The 17,031-nt window shown below is 37.7% G+C and overlaps 1 protein-coding gene across 1 annotated transcript in view; it reads right to left on the bottom strand.

Annotated features, from left to right (window-relative positions):
* Positions 1-17,031, bottom strand: part of Terf1 (telomeric repeat binding factor 1) — a 27,180-nt gene that overhangs the window by 3,505 nt on the left and 6,644 nt on the right. The window contains exons 3-9 of the mRNA XM_021222299.2: positions 13,913-14,034; positions 12,132-12,218; positions 9,057-9,206; positions 8,393-8,505; positions 5,400-5,459; positions 4,709-4,797; positions 1,755-1,861 (exon numbers count right to left, since the gene is read on the bottom strand). Of these exons, the coding sequence (XP_021077958.1) occupies positions 1,755-1,861; positions 4,709-4,797; positions 5,400-5,459; positions 8,393-8,505; positions 9,057-9,206; positions 12,132-12,218; positions 13,913-14,034 (728 nt within the window). The remainder of the gene's footprint in view (positions 1-1,754; positions 1,862-4,708; positions 4,798-5,399; positions 5,460-8,392; positions 8,506-9,056; positions 9,207-12,131; positions 12,219-13,912; positions 14,035-17,031) is intronic.

The raw sequence follows: 17,031 nt of genomic DNA on the forward strand, positions 1-17,031 counted from the left end.
ACAATATGAACTAACCAGTACCCCCTGAGCTTGTGTCTCTAGCTGCATATGTAGCAGAAGATGGCCTAATCGGCCATCACTGGGAATAGAGGCCCGTTGGTCTTGCAAACTTTATATGACCCAGCACAAGGGAAGGCCTGTGCCAAGTAGTGGGAGTGGGTGGGTAGGGGAGCAGGGGCGGGGGGTATAGGTTCTGGTCTCAAAAGCAAAGCACTCCCATCCCCAAGGAGAAAACGGAACCAACCTGCAAACTAGACTTCTTACATCCACTAGAGCGTAAGTCACAGACAAACCGGAGGAAAATGAAAGGAACCACTGAAAGCTGGCTCTCAGTGTCTGCAATCCCAGTACTAGAAACGAAAAGAAAGGAGGGCCAAGGATTCAAGCAAAGTCCTGGCTACATAAAGAGTATGAGGCCAGCCTATACTACATAATAGCATATTTAAAACAATAATAATTTAAAAAAATTACTGGGAGCAGAGTGCAGGAAGAGAGTTCACAGCTAGAGTCATTCCTGGCAGGGACAATGAACTAAAACTGAGCTAATGGCACTCAATGTTTATGAACCTCAGAGTGAAAAACTCTAGGCGTACGATACATGGAAGTCTGACTTCCATGATCTCTAATACCACGTTTCAGGGTAGAGATTATATAAAGTCCATTGCTACTTCTCTCAGGCGAAGGGAAGAATAGTATTTCAAAATACTCCCAGGTTCAAAATACTCCTAGAGCACTCCATCCGCTGAATTGATGCCTGTTTCTAATTTTACAAAACCATAATTGACCACCTGTTCCTCTCCTGCGTCCAGATTTCCTGTCTCACTCAGGGAGTAGTGGTAGTAAGCAGACTCCCCCCCCAACCCCCTCCCCCCACTGCTCCCACCTCCTGACTTCCTGTCTCACTCGGGAGTACTGGTAGTAAGATTTCCTGTCTCACTTGGGGAGTAGTAGTAAACAGACTAAGCATTCACAAAGGCCACAACCCAGGACAAATGATCAAAAAAAAAAAAAAAAAATGAGGCTAGCGATAAGACTATATATCAACTTGCATGGAAGTGGTCTTATATAACCCAGAATAAGAACAACAAACAAAAACAATTAACTAAACCAACAATTAAACAAACTACAAGGGAATAATGGACTAATGAAGTAGTTCACTGGTACAGCAGCACTTATGGAGTATGTACAGGTCCCATCCTTAACAGAGTGATGCTCAGGAAGCAAATCAAGATCCATGCTGATTGTTTTGACTCTGTTAATAGGACAGAAACCTATGCAAAACAACTTTGAGCCATAGGGAGTAATCCTATTGACCTGATTCTCAAAGTGCTTACACTTGAGATGATCCAAGTGCAAACAGGTTGGGAAAAAACAAAAAAACCACCAACACATCTTAAATTGAATAAGAAAAATGTCCCAGATACAGTAAAATAATAACTAGATTTATTAGTCTGTTGTCAAGAGTTAGGAATTCAGGTAAAGTACATCAATAGTTTCAGATACTGGAAAAATAACATTCTGATTACATTTAAGTAAGAGAAATGATGTAAACACTAAAGCTGACCAGAATCTAACTAAAGCCAGGCAGTGGTGGAACACACTTTAATCCCAGCACTTGGGAGGAAGAAACACATGAATCTTTGAGTTCGAGGCCAGCCTGGTCTACATGGTGAATTCCACGACAGCCAGGGCTACACAGAGAATCCCTGTCTCAAGTGTGTTCATAAATGCTATTCACATACAGTGAAAAGTACCTGTTTTTTCCTGTGCCCATGTTTTTCATTAGTTTCTGGCTGATTCTTTGAGATACATAATTTATTCCTTCCACTGGTTCTTCTGTTTCTTTTTGTCGTTATTTCACCTATGAACAAAAACACTAACATTAAGTATTGTTTCATGTTAGGGAAAAGGTTATACCTATTCATAATAATAAATAAATCTTTGGGCCAAAGCAAACAGGGACGGACCGATCAGGGCTGACCGGAGCAAACTGAGGTCCTAAAATTCAATTCCCAACAACCACATGAAGGCTCACAACCATCTGTACAGTTATAGTGTACTCACATACATAAAATAAATAATTCTTACAAAGCTCATTCATCTCCTCACACTGTAGTTTCCAAAGCTACTCATGGCCAGGCAATGAAATAGATGAAGGAAGTCACAGGAGGGCCCCCCTGACCTGTTCCTGGGGGTGTGCTGGCTTATTTGCTATTATAGTGTCTTATAGCTTTTCCAGAAAGTACTGAACACCAGGCTAAGGGCTGAAATAAAGCTTGCTGCTTTGAAAGCATTTACCTGGGTCCATTGCACTGGCTTTGGGATTTAACAACCAATGCAACTACACTTAGACCATATAAAGATATAGTAACTAAGAAATAACAGCAATGCTGGAGGAATGCACCTAGACCCAAACATATTGGAAATCTGATAATTATGCTCGTTGGACTCCAGTCAGGAAAATGGGAACACACTACCTATAAACAAAAATCTTAGTACTGGAAAAAAGTGTTTAAATAGGGCTAGACCTGAAAAGGGAGCTAACATAGACAAACTTGTCATTATAGCTTGGGATTTTAACACTTTTCTGAGGAACTTTTAGAACATATAGGTAGGAAACAAGAAGAATTAGAACATCAGAAAGGCATTATTAACAACTTGACCTGTTACAACTTTAAAAAACCCCATTTAATAAAAGAATACATTCTTCTCAGGCATACATCACAACAATTACCATGACAGACCAACAGTAGGATCAACCATTAAAACAAGCCTTTAAGGGGCTGGTAAGATGACTCAGCAAGTAAAAGTCCCCAGAGAGCAGCCTGGTCCCCCGAGGTCAGGTGTCAGTGGGAGAGACTAGACTCCTGAAAGCTGTCCTCCGACAACGGGCACTTTGGAGAATAGACACTGCAAGCTGATGGCCAGACAACCCTGTTGTCTCAGACCACAACACAAGTAAGGTGGAGATCAGGAACAGAAAGATTTTTGGAATACCCTTCAATTATTTGGAAATTAAATATGCAAGTACAAATAGTCCTTAAGTCCAGGAAAGTCTGAAAAGAAGTGAAAAATCACTTTACTTAAATGGAAATCCAAAACCAAAGCAGTAATTAGGAGGGATTTCCCGCATTAAGTGCATATCCTAGGAAAACCTGGTCATGTAAGAGAGAAAAGTAACTCATACATAAAGAGGGGGAAAGTCATGTTAATGTCAGACTTCTCTAACTGAAAAAAATCAACTTTTTTGCGAAGATGTGATCAAAAAGAATTTCTACAGAGTATTACACTTAGATAAAAAGCTTTACAGAAAAAAATAAAGACAGTAATCTTCTGTGTTGAAGAAATTTAGAAATTATAGACTTAAAAAAATCCAGACAAAATAGTAAAGAAAATGGAGATGAAAGGAAACAGGAAGCCTGATGGAAAGGTTCGTAGAGAATAAATCTAACTTGGCAAGGTAGAATCTGCATCAAGAAAACCATGCTACAAGCCCTGACTACATAAAACCTAACTAGGCATGGAGCCATGCACAAGTAACTCCAGAACTCAGGAAGCTAAATAAAAGGATCAAAAGTCTGAGATAAGACTAGACTACAGCCAGGCAGTTGTGGCACACACCTTTAATTCCAGCACTTGGGAGGCAGAGAGGCAGGTGGAATTCTGAGTTTGAGACCAGCCTGGCCTACAGGGTGAGTACCAAGACAGCCAGGGAAACACAGAGAAAGAAATCCTGTCTCGCCGGGCGTGGTGGCGCACGCCTTTAATCCCAGCACTTGGGAGGCAGAGGCAGGTGGATTTCTGAGTTTGAGGCCAGCCTGGTCTACAAAGTGAGTTCCAGGACAGCCAGGGCTACACAGAGAAACCCTATCTCGAAAAACCAAAAATAAAAAATAATAATAATAATAAAAAAGACTAGACTACACTGCTAGACTTCGAACTGAACAACATTATTCTAATTTATGTTGGTAAGTCAGTAACAGGTAACTAGGAGAAACAGAAGACTGGCTTTTGGAGACAGACTTTTGCCTAAGTCATCTAATACTCTAAAGTTTAAATGTATATTTGCAGACACAAATATAGCCAATTTTCAAAGCGCTTCATATTTTTTTTTTTTTTTTTTTGGAGACAGGGTTTCTCTGTGTAGTCCTGGCTGTCCTGGAACTCACTTTGTAGACCAGGCTGGCCTCTACCTCAGAAATCCTTTTGCCTCTGCCTGCCTCCTGAGTGATGTGATTAAAGGTATGCGCCACCACGCCCGTCTTGTACTTCATATTCTTTTCAAATTTTAAAAATTATATTCATTTATTTATGTGTGGGCATATGCATGTATATCTGTGGAGATAAGAGGGCAACATTAAAGAGTTACATATTATTTTATTCAGACACATATTACACTGCTGCTGGCAACAAGTCAATATTAATGAGCCAACACCACAGTGTCTTTTAAACAAAAACAAACATAAAATCTGACTCTGTACTGATCAGTTGATAAAAAAGTTACTGAAGATCAAAGAAAACCTAACCTTTTGTATTTTCCCTTCAAGTACTAATTCAGAATTCACTTAGTCAATGTGAATAATGAGCTTTGACTACACTTATCACTCCAAGGTCTAAAGTTGCTGAATACAGCTGAGCAGAAAAACAGTACCAAACACATGACATTGGACAGCTATGCATCCCTCTCAACAACAGGAATAGTACTCACACTGAAGAGTTCCTGTTCTTGCTTCGTTCTTACTGAGATCTGATAGAGCACTTCTGTGTTTCAACTGAGATAAGGCGTTCTTGTGAGACCTAAATAAAACACGAGAGCTTGTGACTGACTCTGGAGACTAGTGAAGGGACGGTGGGAACTGTCTTCATCTTTGCTACAGAATCTGCTACACTGGCCTGTCTCTCTTATTGCTCTCCTTAGTGACCCATGTTAATGTTTAATAATTCTATTGTGAAATTTCCATTTGTTTTATCTTTCTACAGCTCATCTACTTAGAGATGAAGATTGCATCAGTTTTCCTAATAGATTGAGGGAGAAACAAAACGAAACCAAACCAAACCAAATCAAAAGAACTCCTGAACACTCCTCAAACCACATACAGTTATTTTTCTTCTTTCCTGTGGCTTCTAAATCATTTTCTGCAGAAAAAATTTCAAAATTTCTTTATCTAACGTAGATCCCTTACTTTATAGATTCGAAGACCTTTTTTTTTTTTAAGTTAAGGTTATATGCTGGAAATAATGAGGCATGTTGTTTTAACAGTCCTGCAAAGCTAACATTATTCTAATTTTCTTTTATAATTTATTTTTATTTTTTGCTCATTTGTGTTTTGTCAGAATGTATGTGTGTGTGAGCATGTCTGATGCCCTGGAACTGACGTTAGACAAGCATCATACTTTACCTTATTGAGGATACTGTATCCACTAAGGATTCAGTTTCTGTAGACTGTTGGCAATTAATACTGTAAAAGAAAGAAAAAAATCTAAGAATACATACAAACGGAATTTTATATAGGGGAAGTACAGTCAAGACATCTTTCAATCCACCAAAAACCTCTCTGGAATAGAAGCATGATTGTATTAAGACCTACATAGCCCATTAAAAGGCAGGCAATTTTTGCTCAGATGTGTTTATGAGGTACGAGTCAAACTTCCCCAAACACTATAAGCTCTCCCAAACACATACTTAATGCTACAATCAAGCATTTACCATGTTTTTCTTTAGAAAGCTCCTATTCCATCAAGTGGCGTTTGCCAGCTTTACTGGAGTACAACTGATACATGAAAAACACATGTGCTTCATGCACATAATTTAATGGTTCAATTTTATTTTCTTGTCTTTCTAACCAGTCTCAAATTGAACTTTTGGAGATTGTGGTGGTGGGTGGGAAGTGAGATGAGGTCTTATATAATCCAGGCAAAAATCAAATCATGCCCCTCTGGCTTTAGTCTCCCAGGTCCTAGTATAAAAGCTATGAACTACTACATTTCCAACTGAACTTCAAACAAACAAACCCCCAAACCTCCTTGCTGGCACTAAAATACCATCCAGAAACACAGCATGGCCATGTTCAATTCCATCCTCCAATGAGTTTGTTTCACTTTTCTGAAATCATATTTGTTCTTAAATCTACTGATTATTTTTTTCTCATTTTTTTCTTTTTTATTCTTGAGACGGGGCCAAGACTGGAGCCTTGAAGTTATAGCCAAAACAGACCTTAAACTTTTGATAGTGTTTCCACCTGCCAACTGCTTGGGTTTTAGGTGTATGTTATCATTTCAGGTTTTATGTTGTGTTGGGAATCAAATCCAGGGCATTATTCAAGATAGTTTAGTACTTTACCAATTGAGCCACACACTATATATAAAGATCTTAATCAGCTAGGCACATATATCCTTTAATCCTAGCACTCAGGATCTCCGAGAGTTTGAGGCCAGGCTGGTCTATCTAGCAAGTTCCAAGCCAACTAGGGCTACCTAGTGAAAACCTATCTTAAAACAAAACTACTAAAACCTCTGCCTATCTCACCTTATGTATAGTCTAGCAATAAATTATGGGTTTTGTGCTGTAGTTTGTATTATAGGTAGCTAGTTTAGCTCTGAATTTAAGATTCTCCCAAGTGCTGGGATTACAGGTATGGACCATCATGCTTCCCTTGGAAACGTTTCCTTTCCATACAACTTCATATTATAATCTTGGATATAAATCATCAGAAGTATTTCAGAGATGGAAAGACCGTTGGATGTATAAAGACAAGGAGGGAGAGCCACAGTATAAAGAAGCAGATGGGGACTTGAGGGTTCTACTTGACACTCTGTACTGTATCTGTAGCTAGGAGAGCCTCTTAAACACACGAGTTGTGCTCTATAAGGAGACCACAGGAAATATTACTCCAAGAATCATGCTATTATATAGCACTATTACACTGGGCAAGATGGCTTCAAACAGAAAATACCAAAGCCAAAATAAGATACTTAATTCTCAAAATGGGTTGTTTGTCAATGACAAAACAGGACTTCAATATACCTTTGAGATGAACGAGGAGCACCCTGTCCTTGGATACAAAGGAACAAAAGGAGGGAAGATTCTAAGACTACTGAGCCCTAGTCCTAAGGTGTTACAATGAAGTGTTTACCTAACTAGGGGGTCCAACTACTACCTTCAAGTACAGTTAAGATAGCATCCTTGGACCTTAAGTATTACGTGGGCTACCAAATCCATCCATCCAGAGAACACAAGGTTCTAACCACCTAGTCTTCAGTTAAGTGTATAACAACAAAAAGAATCTATCACGGGTTAAACAGAAGACATCTTGAGTTGACAAGATGGCTCAGTGGGTAAAAGCACTTACTCTGAAATCTGATGACTTCATTTCACTTCCCAGAATCCACCCTTGAAGGAAGCAACCAACTACCTAACACCCTCTAACCCTTACACATGCCCTGCGGTACACAGAAGAATGCACTCACAGACACAGCAATTAATAAATAAAATTTAAAACAATAAAGAACTTCCATGGTCAAATTTTATTATCTTCTTCAATAGGGTTCGCTTATGAGACAAGTAAAAAATTTACCCTTGGTGAACTGTGAGATGGCTGAGTGGGTAAAGGTGACTGTTTGCTGCCAAGTCTGACTACCAAAATTCCATCTCTGATAGAAAAGAGAGCCAACGCCACTCTGACACTCCTCTTCCTTCTACGTCTCAGCTAGGTGTGGTGACTTATACTTATGAATAAGGTGGTGGAGGCAGGGGGATCAGGATTTCTTTAAAGTCTGCCGCAGTGACAGTGAATGTTTGATTAAGGCCAAATGAAGTTACATAAAAAGCTGTTCAAAAGAACAAAACAAAACCAAATAAGCACAACTCCCAGCTAAGGATGCTATTCAAGCAAAATCCAAACGTAAAAACCAGCCTTGAAAAGGTGCGACATTTCAGACAACCTGAGATTAACTAAACCTTACAACACACAGGACTAACTAGTGCACTTCCTGCAGCATTGGGGTCAATATTTTTTGTTTTTTTTGAGTAGTGCATAATATGCTTGAAAATATGGAGAACAATATCTTAAAATATCAAAATAACTTAGTGAGATCTGAGCTCAAGTAAGAGGCAAATGAACCAGGTTTCCAATTTCAACCTCATTTCCTATGCACACCTTCACTAAAATTAGTAAATAAATTTATACACATTAAACTAACAGTTTCTCACTCCCTACATTAACATCTAATTTGTGTAAGCCATAAAAAACTCTATAGTATTTCAAATATTCAAACTATCAATTAGAGATCACATCAATTACTCAAATATTACTTTTAATAATGGCTTACTAGCATCACTTATGTTAAAGACATAATATTGCTAAAACAAACCAAACATCAAGAGCATACAAACCTTTCCCCTTTATTCAAACCAACTTCAGTTTCCATTCCAGTGTTGGTAGCACTTGGTCTATCCTTAGAAGCTAGTGTCCTTGCTTTCTCATTTTCCACTACTTTTGTTGCTGCCTTAAAAAAGTAGATTATGAAGGGGAAGGGGAAAAAAGAATGAATCAGGCATTTTAAACAGTAGCACACAGTCTAGATGCAGCAGAATTATCTGTTCATGGGTCAACAGAAGGTACCAAATTATTTTCATGATTTTGATAATACTAGGAACTCCATTACTATTACTAAGCATTATGGAGGTTTTATTCTCTTGCAAATATATTTGATAGATACAATGTTCTCTAGGCAATTTAAAATAAAATTTTAGTGGCTAGAGTCAGGGCTTGGGGGTGAAGAGCTTATTCTGTTGAGGATCAGAGCTTAGTTCCCAGGTCCTATTATCAGGTGGCTCAAAAGTGGCGCAAGGAATGTGATGCCCTCTTTTGGCACACACCCATATGTGTACTTATTCATGTACACACCTAATTATTTTGAAGTAAAATCACCTCAAATTAATGAAAATAGCCACTTTAATAACCCATTAATTTAAAATTTGGATTAGATTTTAAGACTTTCTCTTTTAAGTACTCTTTGTTATAACAATTACTCTGTCCTTGAGATAACATGTATACCTTCATTAGAAAAGTTGATGATTTTTCATTTAACACACAATCCACATAACTCTGAATTTTCTTCATCATGCAGTTATAGCTGAAGTGTTGGAAAAAGGAGTGGAACACATCTTTCTGAGAGATTATCTTAAGTAATTTTCTTTCTAAAGGCTAAAAAACAACAGAAATGTATTGATATAAAACACAAATTTCATTTCCTGTAAATATGTATTTAATTGAAAAACAATTATTTTGTAAAAATATACTAATAGAGGTACAATCAAGAATTGTAATTCTGCTTTAAAAAATGCACATACTGTCTTCTTTAATGCCCCTACATTTTGTTTCAGACACATAGGAAGAAACAGATTATAAACATAATTGTTCACTACCCAGCTTAAAAACAAAACATTATCAATATGGCTAAAGCCTGCTTATGCCTGTAATCTGATCCCACTCTTTGTCCTCACCTATAATTATTATTCAAAATTCAGAATTTCCTATCTTTACAAACTCTTTAGGGCTGAAGGGATGTATACAGTTTGTCAGAAACAGTGCTTGTCCAGTCTAAACAATGCCTTGGGCTCCACTTCCAGTCCTGCCACCTCCCCTAAAGTAAATTTCTCTGTACTTGTATATTTATGTCTATAAGCAATACATAGTACTGGTTACCACAGTTTTCATTTTAGTTACCTATTTTGGGTGTATATATGTATATATGCTGATCTCTGCATGCATCACTAACCCTGGGATTATAGGTTTCTGCCACCATGTCTGTATGTTTATGTGGGTGTTGGGAACCTAAATTCAGGTCCTCATGCTTTTGCATAGCAAGTACTTTACTTTGCAGCCCCATCCCTGAAGTCTTGTAGCTTTGGTTTTATACAAATGGTATCATTTGTATAAGAGTGGTCTCCCCCACCCCCTAAAACTTGCTATATTTTCCTTATTTCTATATTCTTGGCAATTATTTATGCTAACATGTAGAAAGGCATTCGTACCATTGTCTAGTATACTGATCAACCATCATTTGTTCATTTAGCTGCCTGAGGAACTTAGTTGCTATTACTGTAATTCTCAATCTCTCTCTCTCTCTCTCTCTCCCTTTCTGCTCAATATAGGTTTTTCTCAACTAGTGGTTGTCTGAATGCTGGAGAAGCAGTAAATGCTATAGAACTTGAGCAGAACCCTGGAAGCTTGATCTTAAACCAACTGTCTCAATTAGATCTGTGCTTTCTCTTGTCTGTCTACCTAGAAATGAGACTTGCTGGGAAGTGTGGGTGCATATTTCACTAAGACCCTCTAACCCATCAATTTACACTCCAGAGAGGAAGATATGCTGGTGCCTAAGCTGTCTACACACTCTGCCAGCTTTTGAGCCAATTGTTGATGTCCCAATCAATAGAAATTGGTGCTGGTCTGAGAATATGGCAAATAGTTGGTAAAGCCCCACTGATTATGCCAATATTAGGGAGTTTGAATACTTTCTCCTAAGTGTTTAATGCTTATTGGCCATAAATTTTCCTCTTATGAGACAGAAGTGGAGTAGAGTTTTCATTAATCTACTAAGAAGAAATATACGGGAATAGGAAACTCAACGAAATCATCTGGCTCTCAGCTGAAATTTCGGGGGTCGGGGAGAATTATACCCTTAGAGAAGGGTCAAATCAGATAAAGCTTTACCTAAACCTTAACCGACTCAATTAGGCCAAGTCAGTTATTAATTCAGCCAAATACCCCCTCAACTGTATCTACTAACATATCAAACATTCCAACTTCAATAGTTTTCAGGTAAACCAAGTATGATAGAACTATATATTTGCCAGGAAAGCTGAAATGAAAACCACAAGTATAATCTACAGAACAAGTGCTGTTAACTCTTTTGGAAAAGTACTGGCAGTGCCTGCTAAAACTCAATGAGTGTTACTTGAAACGTGAACAGCAAATAAGTACCGCAAATGATTAAGTCTAGTCAATCACCCAGGAATTCACTCCAAAGTACACCTGGCATGATACCATTATAAACAAATCTTTACTTGCAGAAGCTGGTTAGTAGTTACCCTGGAGAAGACAATAACCATCTTCTCAATTGATGGAAAGATTTGATTGATGAGGTCCTAGGTTTTGAGAAAAGATCTTACTATAGCCAAGCTAGTCTTTAACTAAGGATATTACCTTCCAAGATTCCCTGACCCCCACGCTTGAGTGCTGGATTATAGGCCTGTACTATACCATGCCTGGCTGATCTTTGCAAATGTTAGACAAATCCTATAGAGATATATTCTGAGCTAGGTTATTTCCTGATGTAGGGGCTGCTTACACAACTATGTTCCCTGGTGCAAACATAACTACTTACATACTTAGGACATATTACATTCATCTATATGTATAGATACTCAGTAAAAAATTAACTACAAATATTTTTTTCTTTTTTTGAAGATGTTTAATTTACCCCTATAACACTATTTTTAACAGTGTTTTAACTATTTTAACAATTTGAGGCCTATTGATTGTATTAATATGCACAGACACAAACTGTCAATGATCATATCACAAACTTCAGCTGTGTGTGGTGACACAGTCTTGAGATCCTATCTCAAAGAAAGAAAAGGAAAGGGAAAGAAAAAGGGAAAAGGTATAGAAAACAGGGATAGGGCCAGTAGTACATGTCTACAATCCTAGGATTATAGTGGTCAAAAGAAAATGATCTTGAGTTTTGAGGTTAGCATTGGCTACTGAACCAGATTTTATCTCAACAATACAGTAATATAAACAAACAAACAAACAAACAAACAAATAGGAAATACGTAAGTCAGGCCACTCTATATTTATGCTGTCTAATGTGGCAGTCACCAGCCCTCTATGTAGCTTCTGAGCTCTCAAAATGTGTTGACTATCAAGTTGGACATACTGTATATAAAGACTTGGTTTTTCAAAGGGTAGCTAAAATACTAAATTTTTGTATGATTACAGTGCTAAAATGATCTTTTTAATATACTGTTATGTCAAGCTTTCCTTTCCTCCTTCAATTTTCTGTTTTCTTCACCCCATATAGAGTCAGAAAATTAATTCTATTGTTTTAACATAAATAATTACCGTGTAAAATTCTGGATCACCAAATATTCTTTCAAATACTTCTTCTGCTTCCTTAAAGCTGCCAATTTCCATACAAACAGCTACAGCCTTAAAGACGACATACATAAACCTTAGGTTGCTTTTTAAAATATTCAACCATTATTTGACTAAGTACATAAAGTCTGAAAACTTCATTTAAAACATTTTATGCATTATTTGATAAAGATATAGTCATTTTACAATGATGAAATAATTATGTCTTAAAAAGATGTAAAAAAATTCACTAGCTCTGTGCACATATAAAACATGTTCAACATCCCAGAGCAAGAATTAATAAATTATAAGTCAATTTATTATCGGGAAAGACTATTGATCCTGCTGTTCCTTTCCCTATTTCTCTAAGTGATAGAAACAGTGCACCCACACACCACAGAACTGATGAGAAACGTACAGTAGTGTGGCAAAAACAGAAATACACTAAATGCTACTGTCACCTTCTGAACTGTCTGCAATTGTAGTAAACAAAGTCAGCTTTCTTAGAGACCCACAGATTGTGAAAACATGAAAAATCTTTGTCCTAAGTTGAATTTTTACAAGAAGCAGTCATTTTTCTACCCAATGTGTCTTATCTCTAGGTCCTAATTTACCACAAGACCACCTAAATCACCACATTGGGGAAAGTAGAAATAATCTTGGGTTTCTCTCTCTTGTGCAACTTAACAATAATAAAAATCTAAAGCTGAGGACACATTTTTTGAACTAAGTACATATTTGCTTTGACTGCAATGACCTGTCCGTTTTGTCTCTTATTCTTAAGCAGTCTACTAAAACTGTCTTAGCACAGTTAAAATTCTGCATACTCTTATTCACAAAAATCCATGCACTGCATGCGTGAGGCCCTGGTCTAATCCCTAGAACCAGAGTCAACCCCCAGTAAACAAGCAGGCTGTCTGCTACCCTCCATCCCGCCCCATCTTTACAGTCTTTAGGTAAAAGAGAAGAACATGAGTCCCTCATATTAAAATTTGTTTGGTAATCTTTAAATAGCTGTCGTGTTTCCTGTACCATGGAAGTGGCATATACCTAAATATAAAACATTAAGTTCTGGGCCTGGTGCTCACATGAAGACTATAAATGGCAGGGCAATGCTCTAAAAGAAAAGATTTTAAGTTTTCATAAGGTTTACAGCACAACTCTAACAGGTTACTTTTTTTGGATGCTAAATGTTGTGACAGTTAATATTAATTTTCAAGTTTACCTGCCTTAGCTTATTTCCAGAATGGTTTAACTGAGAAGTGAGAACCAGCTTGAACACTGGCATACCATTCCATGGACAAGGGTTCCGTTATGGGTTGAATACAAAGGAATAAGTGGATACTCCCATTCATGTCCTCCTCCTGACTGAGGACACGAGATGACCAATCACTTCATCCTCCTACAGCTATGCCTTCCCCACCAACACAGACTGCACCTTCCCAAACTACAGGCTACAACAAACTTCTCATTTTTTTCATTTCTTTCTTCAGAATTCTGTTATGTGCATAAATCTCTGTGTATATGTATACCTGGGTGCAGCTGCCTGCAGAGACCAGAACAGAAAGCTGAGTTCCAGGTGGTTGTGAACTCATAATGTGGATGCTGAACTGAACTTTGGCCCTCTGAAAGAGCAGAAATGCTCTTAAGCACTAAGCCATCCCTTCAACCTCCCTAGTTGCTTCTTGTTCTGTATTTTGTCTCATTGATGAGAAAAGTAATTGATACAATATTCTAGCAAAGCAATAAACACAAAATATTACTCATACCTGAATTTTAATTAAATTCTGTATTTCCTCATGCAGTCTGTCATGTTCCTTTTCAATTGAGTCCCAAATCATCAGGGCTGATTCCAAGGGGGTAATACGCTCATCAACTTCAAACTGTGCATCTTTTAAAACAGAAAAGTAAGTTAACTGAACTTAGTTTAAGTAGAACCTTAAAGTTTACTCTGCCTCCATTTTAACCAGCATATGCTGCATTCCAAGCACTTGTCATATACAACTATTTAGGGAAATGATTTTTCTAAGTTTTTTTTTTAACTAAAACAAAACAAACAAACAAAAAAAAACCCACTGAAATTATAAAAGTCAGAAATTTCTTTTACTTTGGAGACGGGGTTTCTCTTCATAGTCCTGGCCATATTGGAACTCTTTCTATATAGTCTATACTGGGCTTGAATGCAGAGATTCACCTGCCTCAGCCCTCTGAGTGCTGGCTTTAGAGGCATGAGCCCCTACTGCCTGGCAAACAAATGAACAAACAAAAACCTATTTTATTTTTCATTTATTTATATCTTTTTAAGACAAGGTCTTGGCCTCCAGAGTACTGGGAACACAGTTATGTACAACCATGTGTAGCTATCATTTTAAGTTGCCTGAAGGCAAAAATAAAAAATACTTACTGTATTTTACATTTTCTGGGCAGGAACTACTAACTACTTATATTCCTCTAAAACTCTAGTATCAGAGCTGTTTTGGTTCATTTCAATGCAACTAAACAGTAAATAAATATATTCAAGAGAAATTTCAAGCTGGGTATAATTTCTTTTTGTTTAATTTGATTTTATTATTATTACTATTATTTTCTTTATTTACATTTCAAATGCTATCTCAAAAGTTCCCTATACCCCCCACCCCGACCCTGCTCCCCTACCCACCGACTCCCATTACTTGGCCCTAGCCTTCCCCTGTGCTGGGTTATATAAAGTTTGCAAGGCCAAGGGGTCTCTCTTCCCAATGATGGCCGAAAAGGCAATCTTCTGCTACATATGCAGCTAGAGACACACTGCTTGTGGACGTTGTACATCGTGGTGCGGAGCCTAGTGCGCACCACGATGTACAACGTCCACAAGCAGTGTCACCTGATTTTTTAATCTTAGCCATTCTGACTGGTGTGAGATGGAATCTCAGGGTTGTTTTGATTTGCATTTCCCTGATGACTAAGGATGTTGAACATTTTTTCAGGTGTTTCTCAGCCATTCGGTATTCCTCAGTTGAGAATTCTTTGTTTAGCTCTGTACCCCATTTTTTAATGGGGTTATCTGAATTTCTGGAGTCCAGCTTCTTGAGCTCTTTGTATATATTGGGTATTAGTCCTCTGATTTAGGATTGGTAAAAATCCTTTCCCAATCTGTTGGTGGCCTTTTTGTCTTGTTGACAGTGTCTTTTGCCTTACAGAAGCTTTGCAATTTTATGAGGTCCCATTTGTCAATTCTTGATTTTACAGCACAAGCCATTGGTGTTCTGTTGAGAAATTTTTTCCCTGTGCCCATATCTTTGAGTCTTTTCCCCACTTTCTCCTCTATCAATTTCAGTGTCTCTGGTTTTATGTGGAGGTCTTTGATCCACTTAGACTTGAGCTTTGTACAAGGAGATAAGAATGGATTAATTCTCATTCTTCTACATGATAGCCGCCAGTTGTGCCAGCACCATTTGTTGAAAATGCTGTCTTTTTTCCACNGGGTGGTTTTAGCTCCCTTGTCAAAAATCAAGTGACCANAGGTGTGTGGNTTCATTTCTGGATCNTCAATTCTATTCCATTGATCTACATGTCTAATGCTGTACCAGTACCATGCAGTTTTTATCACAATTGCTCTGTAGTACAGCTTAAGGTCAGGCATGGTGATTCCACCAGATGTTCTTTTACTGTTGAGAATGGTCTTTGCTATCCTAGGTTTTTTATTATTCCAGATGAATTTGCAAATCGCCCTTTCTAACTCTAATGTGGGGCTGAGGAGGTGTATCCTTTTGTATTAGGATAAAATGTTCTGTAGATATCTATTAAATCCATTTGTTTCATAACTTCTGTTAGTGTCCATGTGTTTCTGCTTAGTTTCTGTTTCCAGGATCTGTCCATTGGTGAGAGTGGGGTGTTGAAATCTCCCACTATTATTGTGTAAGGTGCAATGTGTACTTTGAGCTTTACTAAAGTTCCTTTAATGAATGTGGCTGCCCTTGTGTTTGGAGCATAAATATTCAGAATTTAGAGTTTATCTTGGTAGATTTTACCTTTGATGAGTATGAAGTGCCCCTCCTTGTCTTTTTTGATAACTTTGGATTGGAAGTCAATTTTATTCGATATTAGAATGACCACTCCAGCTTATTTCTTCAGACCATTTGCTTGGAAAATTGTTTTCCAGCCTTTCACTCTGAGGTAGTGTCTGTCTTTTTCCCTGAGGTGGGTTTCCTGTAAGCAGCAAAATATTTGGTCCTGTTTGTGTACCCAGTCTATTAGTCTATGCCTTTTTACTGTGGAATTAAGTCCATTGATGTTAAGAGAAATTAAAGAAAAGTAATTTTTGCTTCCTGTTATTTTTGTTGTTAAAGTTGAGATTTTGTTCTTGTGACTGACTTCCTTTAGGTTTGTTGAAGGATTACTTTCTTGCTTTTTCTATGATGCAGCTTCTGTCCTTGTGTTGGTGTTTTCCCTTTATTATCCTTTGGAGGGCTGGATTCATGGATAGATATTGTGTGAATTTGGTTTTATCATGGTATACTTTGGTTTCTCCCTCTTTGGTAATTGAGAGTTTTGCTGGGTATAGTAGCCTGGGCTGGCATTTGTGTTCTCTTACGGTCTGTATCACATCTGTCCAGGATCTTCTGGCTTTCATAATCTCTGGTGAGAAGTCTGGTGCAATTCTAATAGGCCTGCCTTTATATGTTACTTGGCCCTTTTCCCTTGCTGCTTTTAATATTCTATCTTTATGTAGTACATTTGTTGTACATTATGTGTCGGGAGGAATTTCTTTTCTGGTCCAGTCTATTTGGAGTTCTGTAGGCTTCTTTTATGTTCATGGGCATTTTGTTCTTTAGGTTCGGGAAGTTTTCTTCTATAATTTTGTTGAAGATGTTTGCTGTCCCTTTAAGTTGAAAATCTTCATTCTCAT

This window comes from Mus pahari, chromosome 22 (genome assembly GCF_900095145.1).
Source record: "Mus pahari chromosome 22, PAHARI_EIJ_v1.1, whole genome shotgun sequence".
NCBI lineage: Eukaryota > Metazoa > Chordata > Mammalia > Rodentia > Muridae > Mus > Mus pahari.